The following is a 16,063-nucleotide window of genomic DNA, read 5'->3' as shown; positions in this document are numbered from 1 at the left end:
TATCATCTAAACTCCTAATTTACAATCACACAAGGAACATTCACATGTTGAAACCTTTCCTCTGTGCAGAAAAATGATTATTCACAATAGCACAAAACATAGTTAGCCTGCATTGTTCCTAAACAGTAAAATAATTAACAGAATAAATTACATAAGCCATCCACCCGCAAAACAGCATGCAGATAATTTGTTCTACCAGTGGGAATGCTCCTCTAGTGTCTTCACAGGTTCAGTGACATTTCTTGTGTCCCAGAATTTCACCTTGCAGTCATCTCCGCAGCTAGCCAGGTAGTACTGTTTATTGGGATTAAAGTCTAGGTCTCGTACCAGCTGTCCATGTGCATTTTCTATGCAATATATCTGTCTGTGAAACATATTAAAAAAATTAAATGGTCTATAGAAAGCTAACCACACTCCACCAACAGGAATCTGTTTCCCTGGAAACTTGCATAATCCCCTCAGCACACGCAGTCTACTGCCCATTACTAGTGCATAGGTGAGGGAAATCCCAGCTGTTGACAACAGTGACTTGTACAGAGTTTTCAGCTTGATCCAAAGCTTTGCTCTTTTCTTGTTTGCATTAGGATCATCCAAAGCTAAAAGGAAACAGTAGTTCCAGATGATTACTAGCACAGCTCTCTTAACAACTGTTATGAAATGTCTGCTATTAAACCACAATATTTTCAGATAAGAGCTTCTCCACTCCTAAGTGGTTTTACTAATTCTATATTTATAATATCTACTTCTCCCTGTATGAAAAAACAAGATGCAAGTGATGCAACAGATATGAACAACAGCTTTTCATTATTGCCCAATTTTGTACTTACCTTCCTGAGCTCTGGCATTTATCATTAATTTACCTGTGGCCCTTAAATTCTGCCATGCACATACTCATCCAACTGGACCACTTCAGAAAACATTTATAATACTGCTAACAACCTAGCACCCTTATTCAAAACACCATGTTCCGCCAGTTTGTCTCCTTATCTAGTCTCTTAAACTTGGGTTGTCTGTTTTTATTTTTGTTTCCACTATTACATTACCAGTTTCCTCAATGTCACCATCTACCAAAGTTCTCTATGGCAGTCACTCAGGATAGAAGATACTACTTAGGTATCCCATGTCAACACTCTTCTCAGAGCTTGAGAAGTTAAGGATATAACTCAGGTATGCCTTTCAACCAGGCATTCCGAGAGCTGTATTCAACATTTCCTTTTAATTTCTTGAAGCATCTTCATAGGATTTTTTTTTTAATCTCAAGCATGCTTCCAGCAATAAAACACTTCTTTCCTCCTTTATTACAACTTTCACTTCTTTCTTGCACTGCTCATGGAGATGTATGCAAGGGCTCAAAAAGAAATACCACTCTCCATCCTATTATTCAATAGTGCTTACCATGAAGGCCTTTATCTCAATTTTATTCTGGCCACTTGTTCCCTTACCTTCCCAAACATGAATCTTCTTTTCTTTCACTCTATCACCCTACTTAGAGCAATAATACCTACACTGAATTTCCCTCTTACATCACAAGATTAAGGCCAGACCACACAAACATTTTCTCCAGCTTCTGGCTCCGCTGTCTCATATTCTTCTTCCATTTTTTTTGAATCTGTTCTCGGAGTCTGAATTTTCCCAATACAATTCTCCCATCTAAATCCATTCAGTCTAGTGTCTGCTTCCTAGTGTTTAGTCTCTTCTGCTTCACAAGCCCTGTGTTGGATGAAGACTTTTTTCCCTCGTCTAATCTCAGGAGTCTTCCCAACAACCTCTTTTTTTCCTTCCCTTCTTTGTTTGCTATGTCCAAAATAATTTATCTTACAGCTATCATAATCACATTCTGTGGAAGCAGCTATTATAGTTGCTTCTTTAGAATCCCCCTTATTCTTTGCTTGTATAGCAGTTTCCTGTTCTTGATTTCTCCCTCTCCCTCATTTTTTGCATCTTGTACTGCCAGTTTATACTTCTAGCCTGACTAGTCATTATCCAATATTCACATCATTCTAGACACATTAAAGTGTAATTGCAGAAACAACTTTTGCACATATTTTTCAAGTTACTCAGAGTATTCACTTAATGAAAGACAAAAAAGCTTTTTCTAATGAGACAAATCATGAAGCAGAGTTGACAATAGTTAACATTTTCTACTTGGAAACATAGGTTTTAATCTTAAGGTCTGCCTGCTATGTGTTAAAAAATAGAATTATTACAGAAATATCATAAAAAAATCAAATTAAAAAAACCCAGCCCTTTCTCCTTTCACCTTTCCTTTATCATATGTTTCCTTTAAAAGCACCTTCATGAATGAAATTACCCACATATATATGAAGTTAGATTTTTATATATTCTTTTACAAGGCAAAGAACAGGACTTTCAAACCTGATAATAAGCTTACAGGAACTGACTTTTAATTATTACATTTGTACTTTTAGATTTTGTTTCTTGAATTAAAAAAAACCTTTTTGGCAAAACCATACAAGGCTGGCAAGCATGGGGATTTATCACTACACCCCTGAGCTGGCAGCAACCAGAGAACTAAATTTAAAGTCATCCCCCTTTAAGGCAACAAAAGTTATTACAAGACATCAGCCTTCTTGGTTTAGTGATAAATTACTATGTGCTAAAGGGATAAAGCATATCTTAAAAAAGCTTGCACAGGCTTTAGTAGTCATAGCAACAGATGTGCACAACATCACTCCTTTGCTTATCAAAATCACAACTGAGCAGGGGGGGAAACACCTTATTAGGTATATTCAAAGCTTTGATTTGGTCATGATTTTGATAGATTCAGTAGTTTCATAGGACTAGCATGCTAAAATCTTTAATATAGCATAGTACGCTATTTGTTAAAATAAGAATATTGAGGACTGAACTTAACCTATGATACTTTCAGAAATTAAAGTTATCTTTAAATAATATGCTACCAAAACAGTTCATAGCATAGTCAGAACTGCTGTTAAATCATTCTCAAGTTGAATTAGAGAGTAGCTTCATTCAGGTAATGCCCATGTATTGAAAAAATTATCCTGAGACTACCACATAGTTCATTAAAACTCAATATACAACTTAGAATTGAAGCTGAGAGAGGGAAACAGAGAAAACCCTTTACTAAATATATCAGTTATGCAAGCCCAACCATTCCTTTAAAAGTGATAGTTTTGCCACATTACTAATCCTAAAAAAAAAAAAAAAAGTTAGGAGCAATAAAAAAAAATTATCTCCAAAGGACACTATCTTTCTTAAAGAACACAACTGTGATTTCTCATTACCTCATGCTTCGTGTATCCCATCCTCGAACAGTGGTGTCATTGGCTGTTGCAATCTGTGTGCAATTGTGGTGTGGACTCCATCTTCCAGAAGTAAATTTTAGTTGTCCTTTCCCTTCCAAAGCTGCAGAACTAGAGAGCTAAAATAATGAAATAGAGCTGGCAATGTTTCTAAATGCAATGCTAAAATGAAATTAGGTTCACTAAAGACAAAACCTGCACAATAGCCTATTGTTCCAAGTGTAACAGACTACCAAAATCCTAGGATTAAAAAAAAAAAAAATAAAAATAAAAAGCTAGAGCTGATTCTGTATCTCACTAAGTAATTTTTACAGAGGCTTATGCAGTGTAATGCATTCGGAAATATTAGAAGTACTGTTCTACTTTAAAACAGTTTCAGATCATTCGTTGGAACAGGAGATAGACAATATGGGCACACTGCACAAATTTGTGCTGACAGAGGGGAGATTTAGATATCATGAAAAAAAAAAAAATCTTCACTGTGAGGGTAGTGAGGCACTGGTTTCCCAGAGAAGCAGTGGATGCCCCATCCCTCAAAATGTTTAAGGGCTGGTTGGATGAGGCTTTAAGCAACCTGGTCTAGTGGAAGGTGTCCCTGCCAACATCAGGAGAATTGAAACTAGAGTCTTTAAGGTTCCTTTCAATTGGAACCATTCTATGGTTATGTGACTCTGAATTTATCCAGTTCAATTCCTCCAGCTGCAGGCAACCACGTAGTCCTTTCATACCTGAACCTTCCTACAATCATTCATGATTTCAAATAGCCTCATCATACTGGCCGAACAGAGTCATTCTCAGAATCCACACATTTTTAAATGCTGAGTTTCCACATCACAGCAAGAAAATATTTTTATTCCTTAAGCACAAGTTTTCTGCTTTATGCAACAAAAATTAAACATCAAGTTCATCCTCTGAAATCTACCACTGTTCCTACATACTGATGATGGGTTCCAAGTTTCTGTCATCAACAATTTCCATCATTTCATTCCTAATTCTATATTACCATTAAGGAGACCATTAAACAAAATGAATCCCAACACTAACTCTTTAAAAACTGGTCTTCTATCCTTTTGATCTAGTAACTTCTCTTTCATGTTTCTTCAGACATTTTTGCCCTCCTTTAATTGATCTATGTTTGTTCTAGTTACAGTAATCATGGGGCACTCTACAAAGTTCTCCACTGAAGTCCACAATGTATTTCCTGCCTTGAGGAACAGAAGACATCTTGCCAAGGAAGCATCTCACGCTTATTCCTAACACCTTCCTATATTTGGATACATTATTTTTATCCAGATAGACTGTGAAATCTTCACCCACAAGATCTTCCATCTTGCCTGGAATGCCACTGCCAGATATTCCCTGTTGTCATAGAACAGAATAGCTAGGATTGGAAAGAACCTTAAGATCATCTAGTTCTGACCCTCTGGCATGAGCAGGGACACCACACACTAAACCATGTCACCCAAGGCTTCATCCAACCTGTCCTTGAACACTCCAGGGATGGAGCATTCATAGCTTCTTGGGCAACCCATTCCAGTGCCTCACCACCCTCATAGTAAAGAACTTCCTCCTTCTATCTAATTTAAACTTCCCCTGTTTAAGTCTGATCCTATAACCCCTTCCCCTATCACTACAGTCCCTAATGAATAGTCCCTCCCCAGCATCCTTGTAGGGCCCCCTTCAAATACTGAATTAAGATCACCTATACAATGCTACTAAAGAATCCAGAAGGCACAAGAAATCTAAAGGAAATCTAATTCATCTTTTGGATTAAAATTATCAAATCTGCACATCTACTCCTCCCTTTTGTGAAAACATAAGGCAAAGAGAAAAATATCTATGTTTTCACATATGCATTTCATTCTGTAACACTCATCTGCCATTCCAAACACAACTCATTTACCCAAGAAGGAGTTCTAGAGATTTGGTGACATCTGACCTAAAGTCTGCATACAGAAACATTAACTGTCATATTTTCGGCACAATCCACCCAGACCTTGTGGATTGGTTGGGCTTCTCTTGGGTTCAGCTAATGATTATAAATGACAAAGAATAGGTAATTTAATTGCAAAAGGAAATGATGCAGTGAGCGTAAGATTATTTTCACCCCAGAAGGTAAAAGTAGTGAGCAAAAGGACAGGAGAAGCTTGTCTTAATGCAAATACAGGCAAATATTCCTGTATTAAATACTGTAATGAGGAAAAAACTTAAGAAAAAATGCTGGGGTGGAGGGAAGGGAAGGAGGAGAACAAAACCCAACAAACCGACAAAACCATAACTTAGGGTTAGTAAATGTTACCTATGACAGGTTGACCAGATAACTTAGAAAATGAACACACCAGTAATTTTATTACAAAAAAAAAGCTCTGAAAATACCAGTAACCCTAAAATTCTTCATGCTAATTCTAATTAAACATGCGTCTTGTAACACCCAGGCAGATAGAAGAGATGCACTCAGTAAAAGACTCCGAACTTTTGATCATTGTAGGCAAGCACAATTTTTGCCCTATGCAAAATTTAAAGGCAAATATCAGACCAATTTTTCACCAGTACTACACTTGGATTATAGATGAACTTTTTCACAAACATGAAAAGTCCATAAAAAGTGGCACTGAGTTTACCTCTTGCCATGGAAATTAATACTGGCTATAATACATACCTATCCAAAAAGTAAGCACTTGAAATGTGTTCATGAAACAAGAGCAGTGCTGCACCAGGGTAACGAATACCCACTTACTCCTATTACGTGGTACAGATTCAGCAGATCAGATCCTACTATTAATGATGATAATGCCTTCAACTTGAACACTATCATGGTTTTGATAAGAAGGGAAAAATTGAAAGCACACAAATATTTTCATTATTTTCATCCTAGGCTACTGATTTAGTCAGTTAAAATAAAGTATACATACACAGGTACATGGCTATTTCTGTAACAAGTCTATAGCAACAAAAATATTTTGTAAAGACTTTCTTCCCCTGAACAGTCCCTACAGAACATGCAAATTTATTAGCTACTTACTGCTTTGTCATCATCTGCTAGAACCAAACAGCAAATTAGGCAAGACATCATGTAGCTAAGACATGCCAAAAATGGACAACCTTTTATCCTAGTGTACAATAAACACAATGTTTCTTATTTAAATAATCTCCTTCTGTACCTGCATAGAAAAAGATAATGTAAAATTCCTGGCAAGAATTTCTATATAGCACCAACTGATGCCTATAATCATATATAGAATCACAGAATCCTAGACTGTTTTGAGTTGAAAAAGACCTTAAGATCATCTAGTTCAACCCCCCTGCCACGGGCAGGGACACTGCACACTCAACCATGTCTTCCAAGGCTCTCTCTAACCTGGCTTTGAATGCTGCCAGGGATAGAACATTTACAATTTCTTTAGGCAACCTGTTTCAGTGCCTCACAACCCACACAGTAAAAAACTTCTGATGGTTTCCATAGACTCTCTTCATAAAACCTCTCTTTTTTTTTTCTAATACACGCCCCCTTTTTTAATGCTGGTGAGAGACAATTTTTTTTTCTGTAGGCTGTTCTATACTTGTTTTCAAGGCAAAAAAAATTCTTTTCGTTAATATCCCAAGGAAGTGTGCTTTTACAGCCACCAAAAATGCATTAAAATACAAATCATGTGCTTGTTAGGGTTATGACATATTTTGCATCCAACAATCCTGAATAAACAGGATATACACAGAAAGAAATCACTATTTCACCAACAGCTGATTGGCTTACAACCACTCCTACATGGTGATAGCCAGCTGCCAAGTATCTTTATTGCTTAACCCTACCAGTGCTGTCTTCTAACCAATTTGTTCTCACAGATTTCTCTCTTACATTCTAAACACAACAGCAACCAAAGGATGGGATACAGGGTTAATTTTGTTTGATTTTGCTTGTTTGGGTTGGGTTTTTTTGTTGCTGGTTTTTGGTTTGTACTTTTTTTAACAGAAAGCCATCTCAGTAATGAACCATTTCTTATTTTTTCTCATCACTTGCTGTAATCGTCAGTTCTACATCATTTTTTTCAAATATAAAGTTGCTTCACAATAACAGTTACTGGTTTTCAGCCTTCTATGGATTCTAACAGGGAGGTAACTTCTTAGGCAGGAAGGAATCTTCAAAGATTTCAGAAACACAGAGCAGTTGATTCTAAGCCTTAAAAAGCCTATGATACTAGACTTCAGGTTGTCATCATTTTAATTAGTGGAAAATTTATGGTAGGCATTTTAAAGAGATGCTCATGCTCAACTGGACACTGGTTAACTCAGGAACCTACAGACATGTTTGAGACAATTTTTTCACAGACAAAAATTTGTCTGGAATGCAACAATACCAGTCATTTTAGATGAGATTCACCTGGCTTAAAATCTAGATACCTGGAGTTTTGCCTCTTGACTCGATTTCCAAGAGCCAAGTTTCCACAGACTTTCACTATTAAACTTCACTTTAAAAGTGGTCACAGACTCAGTGATAAAGTAAGTACCATTAAAGAGTAATTCAAAATTGCTGCAGCAGAAGAGTGATAATGGTAAACAGTTATTTCCAGGTAAAATTTTAACCACAAGAAGTACACTCACATGAGATACTAGATTATTTTAGACAGAAATACAGAGAACCAGTCAAATTCTATATCAGGTCTCTGAAGAGCCCAACTGCAAAATCTAAGTGACATTCCTAACTTCTGCAAACTAAGGTTTTATCAAACATTTCAGAATGATCCTATATGAAGATGTCAGTCAGGGGTTGACAGATCTACTTCCATAATCTTAGCTTTGTTATACAAAACAGGGTTTTTGATGCAGAATCTCACTTCTTTTCTTGTTTTTTTTTTTTTTTTAAATCAAATATAAGCATATAACAGATGTTGCAGCTTAAATCCCTTTAGCTCCTTTATCATTTACTTTGCCTTCTGGATTCCTTATTTTGGCATCAACATTTGATGAAGTATAGGCATACTTTAAAAGTAGGAGAATAAAAGATATTCTAGTGTCCTGGGTTCAGCAGTAGCAGTCATTTTTCTCCTTCTTAGTAACTGGTGCAGTGCTGTGGTTTTGACTTTCAGCCTGGGAACAGCACTGATAACACCAATCGTTTTAGTTGTTGCTCAGTAATGGTTACTCTGACCAAGGACTTTCTGAGTTTCGTGCTCTACCAGGGAGGAGGGGAAGCCAGGAGGAAGCAGAGACAGGACACCTGACCCAAACTACCCAAAGAGGTATTCCATGCCACAGCACGTCATGCCCAGGATGTAGAACTGGGGGCAGTTACCCTGAAGGGCAAGATCACTGCTCGGTTGGGCTGGGTATTGGTCGGCAGGTGGTGAGTGGTTGTATTCTCTTCCCTTGTTATCTCCTTTATCATTATTATTACTGGTTGTAGCAGCAGTGGTTTGTGCTATACCTTAGTGACTGGACTGTTCTTATCTCAACCCATGGGGGTTACATTCTTTCAATTCTCCCCCACATCCCTCTGGGAGGCAGGAGGAAGGGGGGGAGTGAGAGAGAGACTGTGTGGCTGAGTTTAAACCACAACATCCAGGTAAGGAACACTAATTGAAATACTGAAAGGATTGGCAAACTGAATATTTCTTTGAGGACAGAAATATTTATTTCCAAATTCATGCTGAGATTAAATTGCTGAAGATTCTAGTCCTCTCCAAAATTAGGAAAGAAGGAATGGAAAGGAAAGAAAAGAAAATGGAAATAATTCACAAATATTTGTGTGACAGAGTGAGGAGGTTAATTTTGAGGAAAGGAATAGTAAAGGAAGATGTAACATGCAAAATTTTAATAAATTATGTAAAATAAAATAAGAAAAATGGTATTCACTGGAAGACTCCCACATATACTTATAGAGAGACTGGTAACATACTAGACAGCATCCCACAGGACATCATATTTTGGTCTGTGTGTTATACAGGCATTAGGAAAGGAACACTGACAAATTTAGGAGTAATACAAATCCAGTGGATACAATGCACAGACAAGTTCCTGAAGGCCAGCCTTCAGAAACTTTAAACATCAGTTCAACAACTGTTAACAAACAGTAATTGGAAGAAGCCTTGGCAGGTAGCATAACACTGACTGATGTTCCAGGTGGAAAAAAACAAATTTTAAGTTTTCTCATCTAGTGAAGTAACCCAAAGGGTTTAAGTATAAACACAAAGGATTAACCTATATTATGTTACACTAACACTATGGAAAATCTAGCAAAATAATAACAGCTAAGCCTTCACCTATTTGTACACAGTCAGATAGTACAGCAGTGAAGAGGTTGTGGACACAGTGTCTTGACTCTTTAAGCAACTGCTAAGAATCTGATTCAGTAGCATCTAAGAAACGAAACTAACCCTGAACTGATGAGTTAATTCAAGAACTGGCAAAAGATCAACTGAATAATAGATGTCCTTGACATAACCAATTTTCATTTTTAAGGACACTGACCCAAATGAGTCTGTACAGAAACATTTAAAGTTTTCTATACATGATCCACATCAATATAAATGAATAAGCAAACATTTTTATCTATAATAGGTGTCATAATTAAACAGAAAATTATGCCAATGACACGTTTTTATATATGTTCCTGAATAAGAAATCTTTAACAGAGAGTGAAATAATCTGAATAGGTAGTATTGTATTAAATTCAATTAATAATAGAAATCAACACAGTGAATAGTAGATAGAGACATCTATATTATGCCTCTGTATACAACAAAGACTGTAAGTTACACAGAGGGCTGTATGGTATTAACCAATGAGTTAATATATTATTACCTGAATTCAATAACTTTTGGCTTTAGTGACCACCAATTTTCCCTTTTACACATTTACCAAATTAGCATTGCTTTATTTTAGATTGTTCACTGTAAAACCAGTAAAGTGAGGGGAACTCTAGAAAAAGGAAAATATTTACACACTAGCAACAGATACAAAATACCATCCTAACACGAATATTCTATCAGGTGTCTTGAATAGGAATTTCCTCCACCCACATTAAAAGCAACAAGGTATTTCTAAAGAATAGTTAAAATATTAGCAAATCATAAGCTAGCTTATAATTTTATAAACTAGCTTATAATTTTAGCTTTAGAGCTAAAGTGATGCTGTTGTTTGTACTATATTCAAGTATATCAAGCTTTGTTTAAAAAAAAACTTAAAAATTAAAAATTCTTAAATTCTTACCACAGCTTTGGCTGAACTTTCCTGCAAATCCCACAATAATATGTTATTATCAGCCAGAGAAATCACCTTTTTACCGTCTCCCATTGGTTCCCACATAACACTGTAAAACAGAAAGAGAAAACAAACACCCTAACATTAAAACCAATCAGAATTTGCACTAGCAAGCCATTTTAATGCTGTGGATCTCATCTACTCCAAAGTATATTAAAATATTAAACAGTATTTCTTCAGCTGAAATCTGACTCATATTTTAAGTACAAATAGCAATTTTTACACATGCTAGATGAACATTACTGCAGCATCAGTTACTTAAAGGCTATGTGATACCAAACTTACACTTGTTTATCAAATCTTTTAGTCCGCACTAATGTACACTTTTTGAGTACCCTCTGACAGCCTGCCCAAAACCATCAGAAAAAAAGTAATGCTACCCAGGTTCTCTAGATGATCTAATGGTAAAAAGATGGCTTCTCGAAATCCTTACTCCATTTGTTGTCCATTCTGCATACTGAATCAGAGATTAAGCAAAACAGAGTTTATGCCATCATAGGGGGTTGGAAATAGATATCTTCAGGTACTTTCCAATCCTAACTATTCTGTGATTCTATGCCTGTAGCAAACATTTTGCATACATACACAGCAAGAAATGAACCTTGACATACATTCACTTTCAAGTGCTTTAGCTTGAAACCTCAAAGCTCTTCATATGTAATGTTGTGCACTCTTTTTAAAGATGCACCATAAATCATAAGCCTCATAGGTTTGATGCAACCCTCTTCCAGTTCAGCAGCTGTCATCATGTCTCAGTCAACACACACATTTTACCTGTGATTCACCAGTTTTGTGCTACACATGAAGGAATGCAAGAAATAAGTCCTCATCCTCTAGTTCTACCTATGTGAAGCAGCATATTCAAGCTAGTGAGTATGGGCAGCACAGCAAAATATATGCACTATAATGCTAATAAATTCACCGAAGATAACAGTAAGGTTAAAAGAAGACTCCTTGTAATTTGATGAGAATAGGCTTCCACACCCAACACTTTCAAAAGAAAGTTGTGCAACCTCCTAACCATCTTATAGTGAGTGACACAATATAGCTGAGTGCAGAAGATCACAACTTCAGTATCAATAGCTACATGGAGAAACTTCTTCCCATCTCCAGACAAAAACTTAAGCTATTCAAAGGCATTTGCCATGCTGTTGTCATCCTCAGTATATATATGAAGTACCACCCCTTGACGTTTGTCAAGAGTCCATCACTAGATGTAAGTTCTTTAGCCTGTTTAATTTTTCATTATGAATCAATTCAGTATCTGGACTGAGGAGATGAAAGGAAGTTGCATGAGAAGATGCAGCACTGGGCAACTGAGCCCAATGTTAGGCAGTTGTTAGCCACCTTCCTAACTTTGTGCTGCACAGTATGTCTGCTCCTGTTTTATCCCAAATTTTGCATTACTCCTACCCTCCCCTAAGACAAGTTCTTCTGTGAACAGCTTAATTGCTTCTTAACCTGCACTTTCACTAAAACAAGCATAGATATACAGGCAAAAGACTGCACCTGTTTGCTGCCACAGAGAAGCACGAGTATGCAGAGAAAACAGAACTATGCTAAAAATAATTAAAGCCAAGTAGATGAAGAAGCTTGAACTATACTGAAAAGGGTGTGTTGGCTGACCCCCCACCCACCAAACATTTCCCTACTATAACAGAGTAGACCAAATAAAGGATTAACTTCTGCATCTCTCTTCTGCTGGAACCATGACCTGCATCTTTATTATGTTGTCAATCCACGGAAATGAACAACTTATAAAAGTTAATTTATAATGAGCTCTCCTGAATTAGGACAAAATCACTTCATTTAGCCCATTAAGCTACCACCATGTTTTTAAATGTGTTTTAACAGGGCATGGAACTAGAATGATTCTATTATTTGCTTCAAATTGGGCTGGTTTGTCTGTAGTATTTATCTTGTTAGTAGTGTGTCTGTATTATGTATCTTGTTTTTAAAGTGTTCCTTGTTAAAGTTGTATGGCACAACTAGGAGAAAAGAATCCATCAACTAGATCCTTCAAAGACATACAAACATTTTACGAACACATGTAACAGGATAAAAAAACACCTGTATGTGATCACAGCTAACTTTCCACAATCCAGTTTTCCAAAGCAAAATTCAAATACTTCAAGGTCATCACACAACTGAATGGGTAACTAAAAATTTTCAAGTTGATTTATTTAACTCCATCATTTTTCTTACAAGTTGCTGAAAGAATAAGTGGTATTTGTGTGATTTATGAGATAGATTTTTAATTATAGACAATGATATCTGGTTTGACCAATTAACTCTTAAGAATTCTTCCAGTCAGAGCTCAATACTCTTTATGCCTGTTGATGTATTTTCACCTTTTCTGCACTGATCACTGAACTTCCAGTTGTAAAATCTAGGCTGGAAGCACTTTCTTTGATGTTTTCAAAGGTAGGAAGCAATTTCACATCTTTAAGTGTCACTGAGCTTCAAGGTAAAGAATTATTATAGCTGAATACAGTGTGCTAATTAGAGCCAATTATAAGCCAGCTGACATACATTGCAAGGAAAAGGTCTCTCCACATTCCCTCTGTCCTTCCAAGATGCCTCCTTTTCTTCTATTTAATTTGCCTTTTATGAAAGTTCATTGTTTTACAGGTGTGGCTGATCATTCAGATTTTATAATCTAAGTGAAGGTTATTCAAATCACTCTTCATAACACATTCTGCTGCATTTTGTAGCCATGACTGAATGTTAAACATAAAATATCATGGAAAAGAGGAAAAGAAGCCCACGGAACACCGGTGAGTGAAAAAAAACCCTGGTTTTCAAAGCAACATACAAATTTTAGAAAAGCTGAAGTTTTCATTTAGAACAACTTTCAACACAGCAGAGGTGGTGATAATCTTTAAAAAAGGAAAACAGATAAACCAGGCAATACCATTTTCCTGAGTGTGCCAACAGTTGCTGATGCTTACAGTTTGTGGAAATGGACAAGATAATTGTCAAATTCACAGCTGCCACTCAGAAACTGAGTGTCAACTTCACGGCTGCTCTTTAGATAATCTACAAACAGCAGACAAGCAATTATATTTGTTGCCTTTTACCCTATTTTGTTATCATTTGACTCCTGATACTTCAAATTAGCTTCTAGCTAGTAGTTCTTAGTAAAAAAAATTAAATCCTACAAAGAATGTTTTCTTAATAAAGAAAAAAGAGAATTTAAAATATTCACTCAAATGCGCACATGAAAGGACTCTATTATCTGTGTTTTATGTGAAAAGATAGTTAACACCATCATTTATTAACATACTGAGCTTTTACAAATGAACAATTCAAAGTTCTCTATTATAGACTAAAGAAGAATAAAGCAACATGCAAACACTTTCATAGATGTGAACTGCAGTCAGCCAGAAAGTGTTGGACAAAGCAAACATTAACTACTGCTTAACCATAATTACAGAAGTGACAACCATTTATTTCTAGAAATGCAAAAATTCTGCTAGACTGAAAACCCTCATGCACTGCAAAATGGAAAATATGCCCAAATGGTTGGTAACCCAGCAGAACATCCTGCAGCCTCAATGCAGCCCATCAGAAAAATTCATCTGTTATAGACTCAAATATTCTGCCCTCTTTGCAGCACAATGATTCAAATGCAAAGGCAATTCTGCTAAGCATATGATTAGAACATGTATTCTAAGAGGAAGGCGATTAGACTGAGGACAACCTGGAACACACAATTCTTAAGCCTTGACACAAATGCTCTACAGAGGAGCCACATTTAGTGTGAGGTGTCCCTGCCCATGGCAGGGGGGCTGGAACTAGATGATCCTGAGGTCCTTTCCAACCCTAACTATTCTATGATTCTGTGATTTCTGAATGAAAATAGTTCTGGCTATTTTGCAGTGTACTGAAGTCCATGCTGCAGGAAGCACTTGTAAATTTTGCTTTATCTCAAAATTCTCAGCCACTGAGATATAATTTGGTGTCCAGCTTCTCAAGACACGGTAAAACAAAAAGCTACGGCTTCCTAAAAAAACCTGAAAGACAAGGTGAATTTATATTAGATGCCTTTTTAGTTAAGAGGCTGCTAAGGAGAATGAGAAATAAAGTTAAGGATTATTTTGGACAAGAATCCCAAAGACAGATGGGCTTTATTCTGACTTTTAAATTATTTTTACACTCAGAAATACAAAGAGTATCCAAAAAGTAGGCAACTCAGAATAAGCACTTGTCTCTAAATTTTTCCCTAAATTGTCATACTACAGTCTTAGCAACCTCCCAAAGTCTTTTTGAAAAAAAAATCATAAAGCAGAATGCAAAATAATAAAGGATCATCTTTAATATTTGTATTTACTTCACTTAATCTCCTTGCCTACTACAGTTGCAATTAAATACATTTATAGTGAGAAAAGGAAGTGTGATCCTTGCTTTACAGGCCAAATAAATGTCAGCATTGAAAAGGTATTTATGTACACGTAAACATTATATAGACAGCCTGAATCACAGGAGTTCACAATCTAACAGAAAGCATGGTAGTGAATTTGTTACAAGAAAGCAAATATAGGAGGTCACTGATTTTAAGTAGGAGCTCCTAAACATCCATTTTGTAGAAGCAACTATTAAATTCCTGTTGAGCTATTCATGATTTAAAGTGTTGATCAACAGGTGAACACCTCCATTGTTCATAACAATCTCAGACTTCTGGCTGGCTAGCCATGGCTTTACATAATAATGCTTAAAACAACAAAGCAAAATCATGCAAATGTATTATACAGATTCAACATATGAACTGAACTGAGAAAAACTGACTGCAACATTTCAAGTCACAAAACATTATAGATGCGAATTAACGTCTCACAGTATAACCAAGTTACCTACATTCTGTACATACTTGCAACACAGTAAGAGTAATTACTGGTGGATGCAAAGCACAACCTACTCAATCAAATAGGTCAAACATTAAACAAGACCTGCTTTGTAGAAAGCAAGCTGTAACTAACCATTTTCAGACTTAAGACATCAGTCAGCCATTTTTCTCTGTTTATTTTTGAAGCAATAAAATATACACATTCTATACATGGAGAGTTCACAGAATCATAGGATACTTCGGGCAGGAAAGGACTTTAAGATCATCTAGTTCCAACCCCCCTGCCATGGGCAGGGACACCTCACACTAAACCATGTCACCCAAGGCTTCGTCTAACCTGGCCCTGAACACTGCCAGGGATGGAGCATTCACAGCCTCCCTGGGCAACCCATTCAAGTGTGCAGCAAAAGCTCTTAAATGTGCAACCTACAGTTCTTCAGATTGCAACAACCCAAGAAATCTTTAATTCCTTCCCACTGACTTGCAGGTGAAGCCAATTATTTCTTCTGTGTTCTGAGAGATAGCCCGTATGAAAATCCCACAGAGTAAGAAACTCATGGGTGGGACTAACTGGAATCCATACTACAAAGCAGTTTTGCAGCACATTGTTATCAAGGTCATAAGGGTTCTCCATGGTCATTTGGTATTGCAGACAAGTCCTTAGAGATGATTAACAATA

At 36.5% G+C, this 16,063-nt stretch overlaps 1 protein-coding gene across 2 annotated transcripts in view; it reads right to left on the bottom strand.

Annotated features, from left to right (window-relative positions):
- EIPR1 (EARP complex and GARP complex interacting protein 1) overlaps positions 1-16,063 on the bottom strand; it is a 79,228-nt gene that overhangs the window by 11,400 nt on the left and 51,765 nt on the right. For both annotated transcript variants that reach the window (XM_031052611.2, XM_031052612.2), the window contains exons 5-7: positions 10,488-10,587; positions 3,267-3,403; positions 197-364 (exon numbers count right to left, since the gene is read on the bottom strand). In XM_031052611.2, coding sequence (XP_030908471.2) covers positions 197-364; positions 3,267-3,403; positions 10,488-10,587 — 405 coding nt within the window. The remainder of the gene's footprint in view (positions 1-196; positions 365-3,266; positions 3,404-10,487; positions 10,588-16,063) is intronic.

This window comes from Melopsittacus undulatus, chromosome 3 (genome assembly GCF_012275295.1).
Source record: "Melopsittacus undulatus isolate bMelUnd1 chromosome 3, bMelUnd1.mat.Z, whole genome shotgun sequence".
NCBI classification, from domain to species: domain Eukaryota; kingdom Metazoa; phylum Chordata; class Aves; order Psittaciformes; family Psittaculidae; genus Melopsittacus; species Melopsittacus undulatus.
The sequence above is the reverse complement of the archived record's forward strand: the minus strand, read 5'-3'. Positions and strand labels throughout refer to the sequence as shown.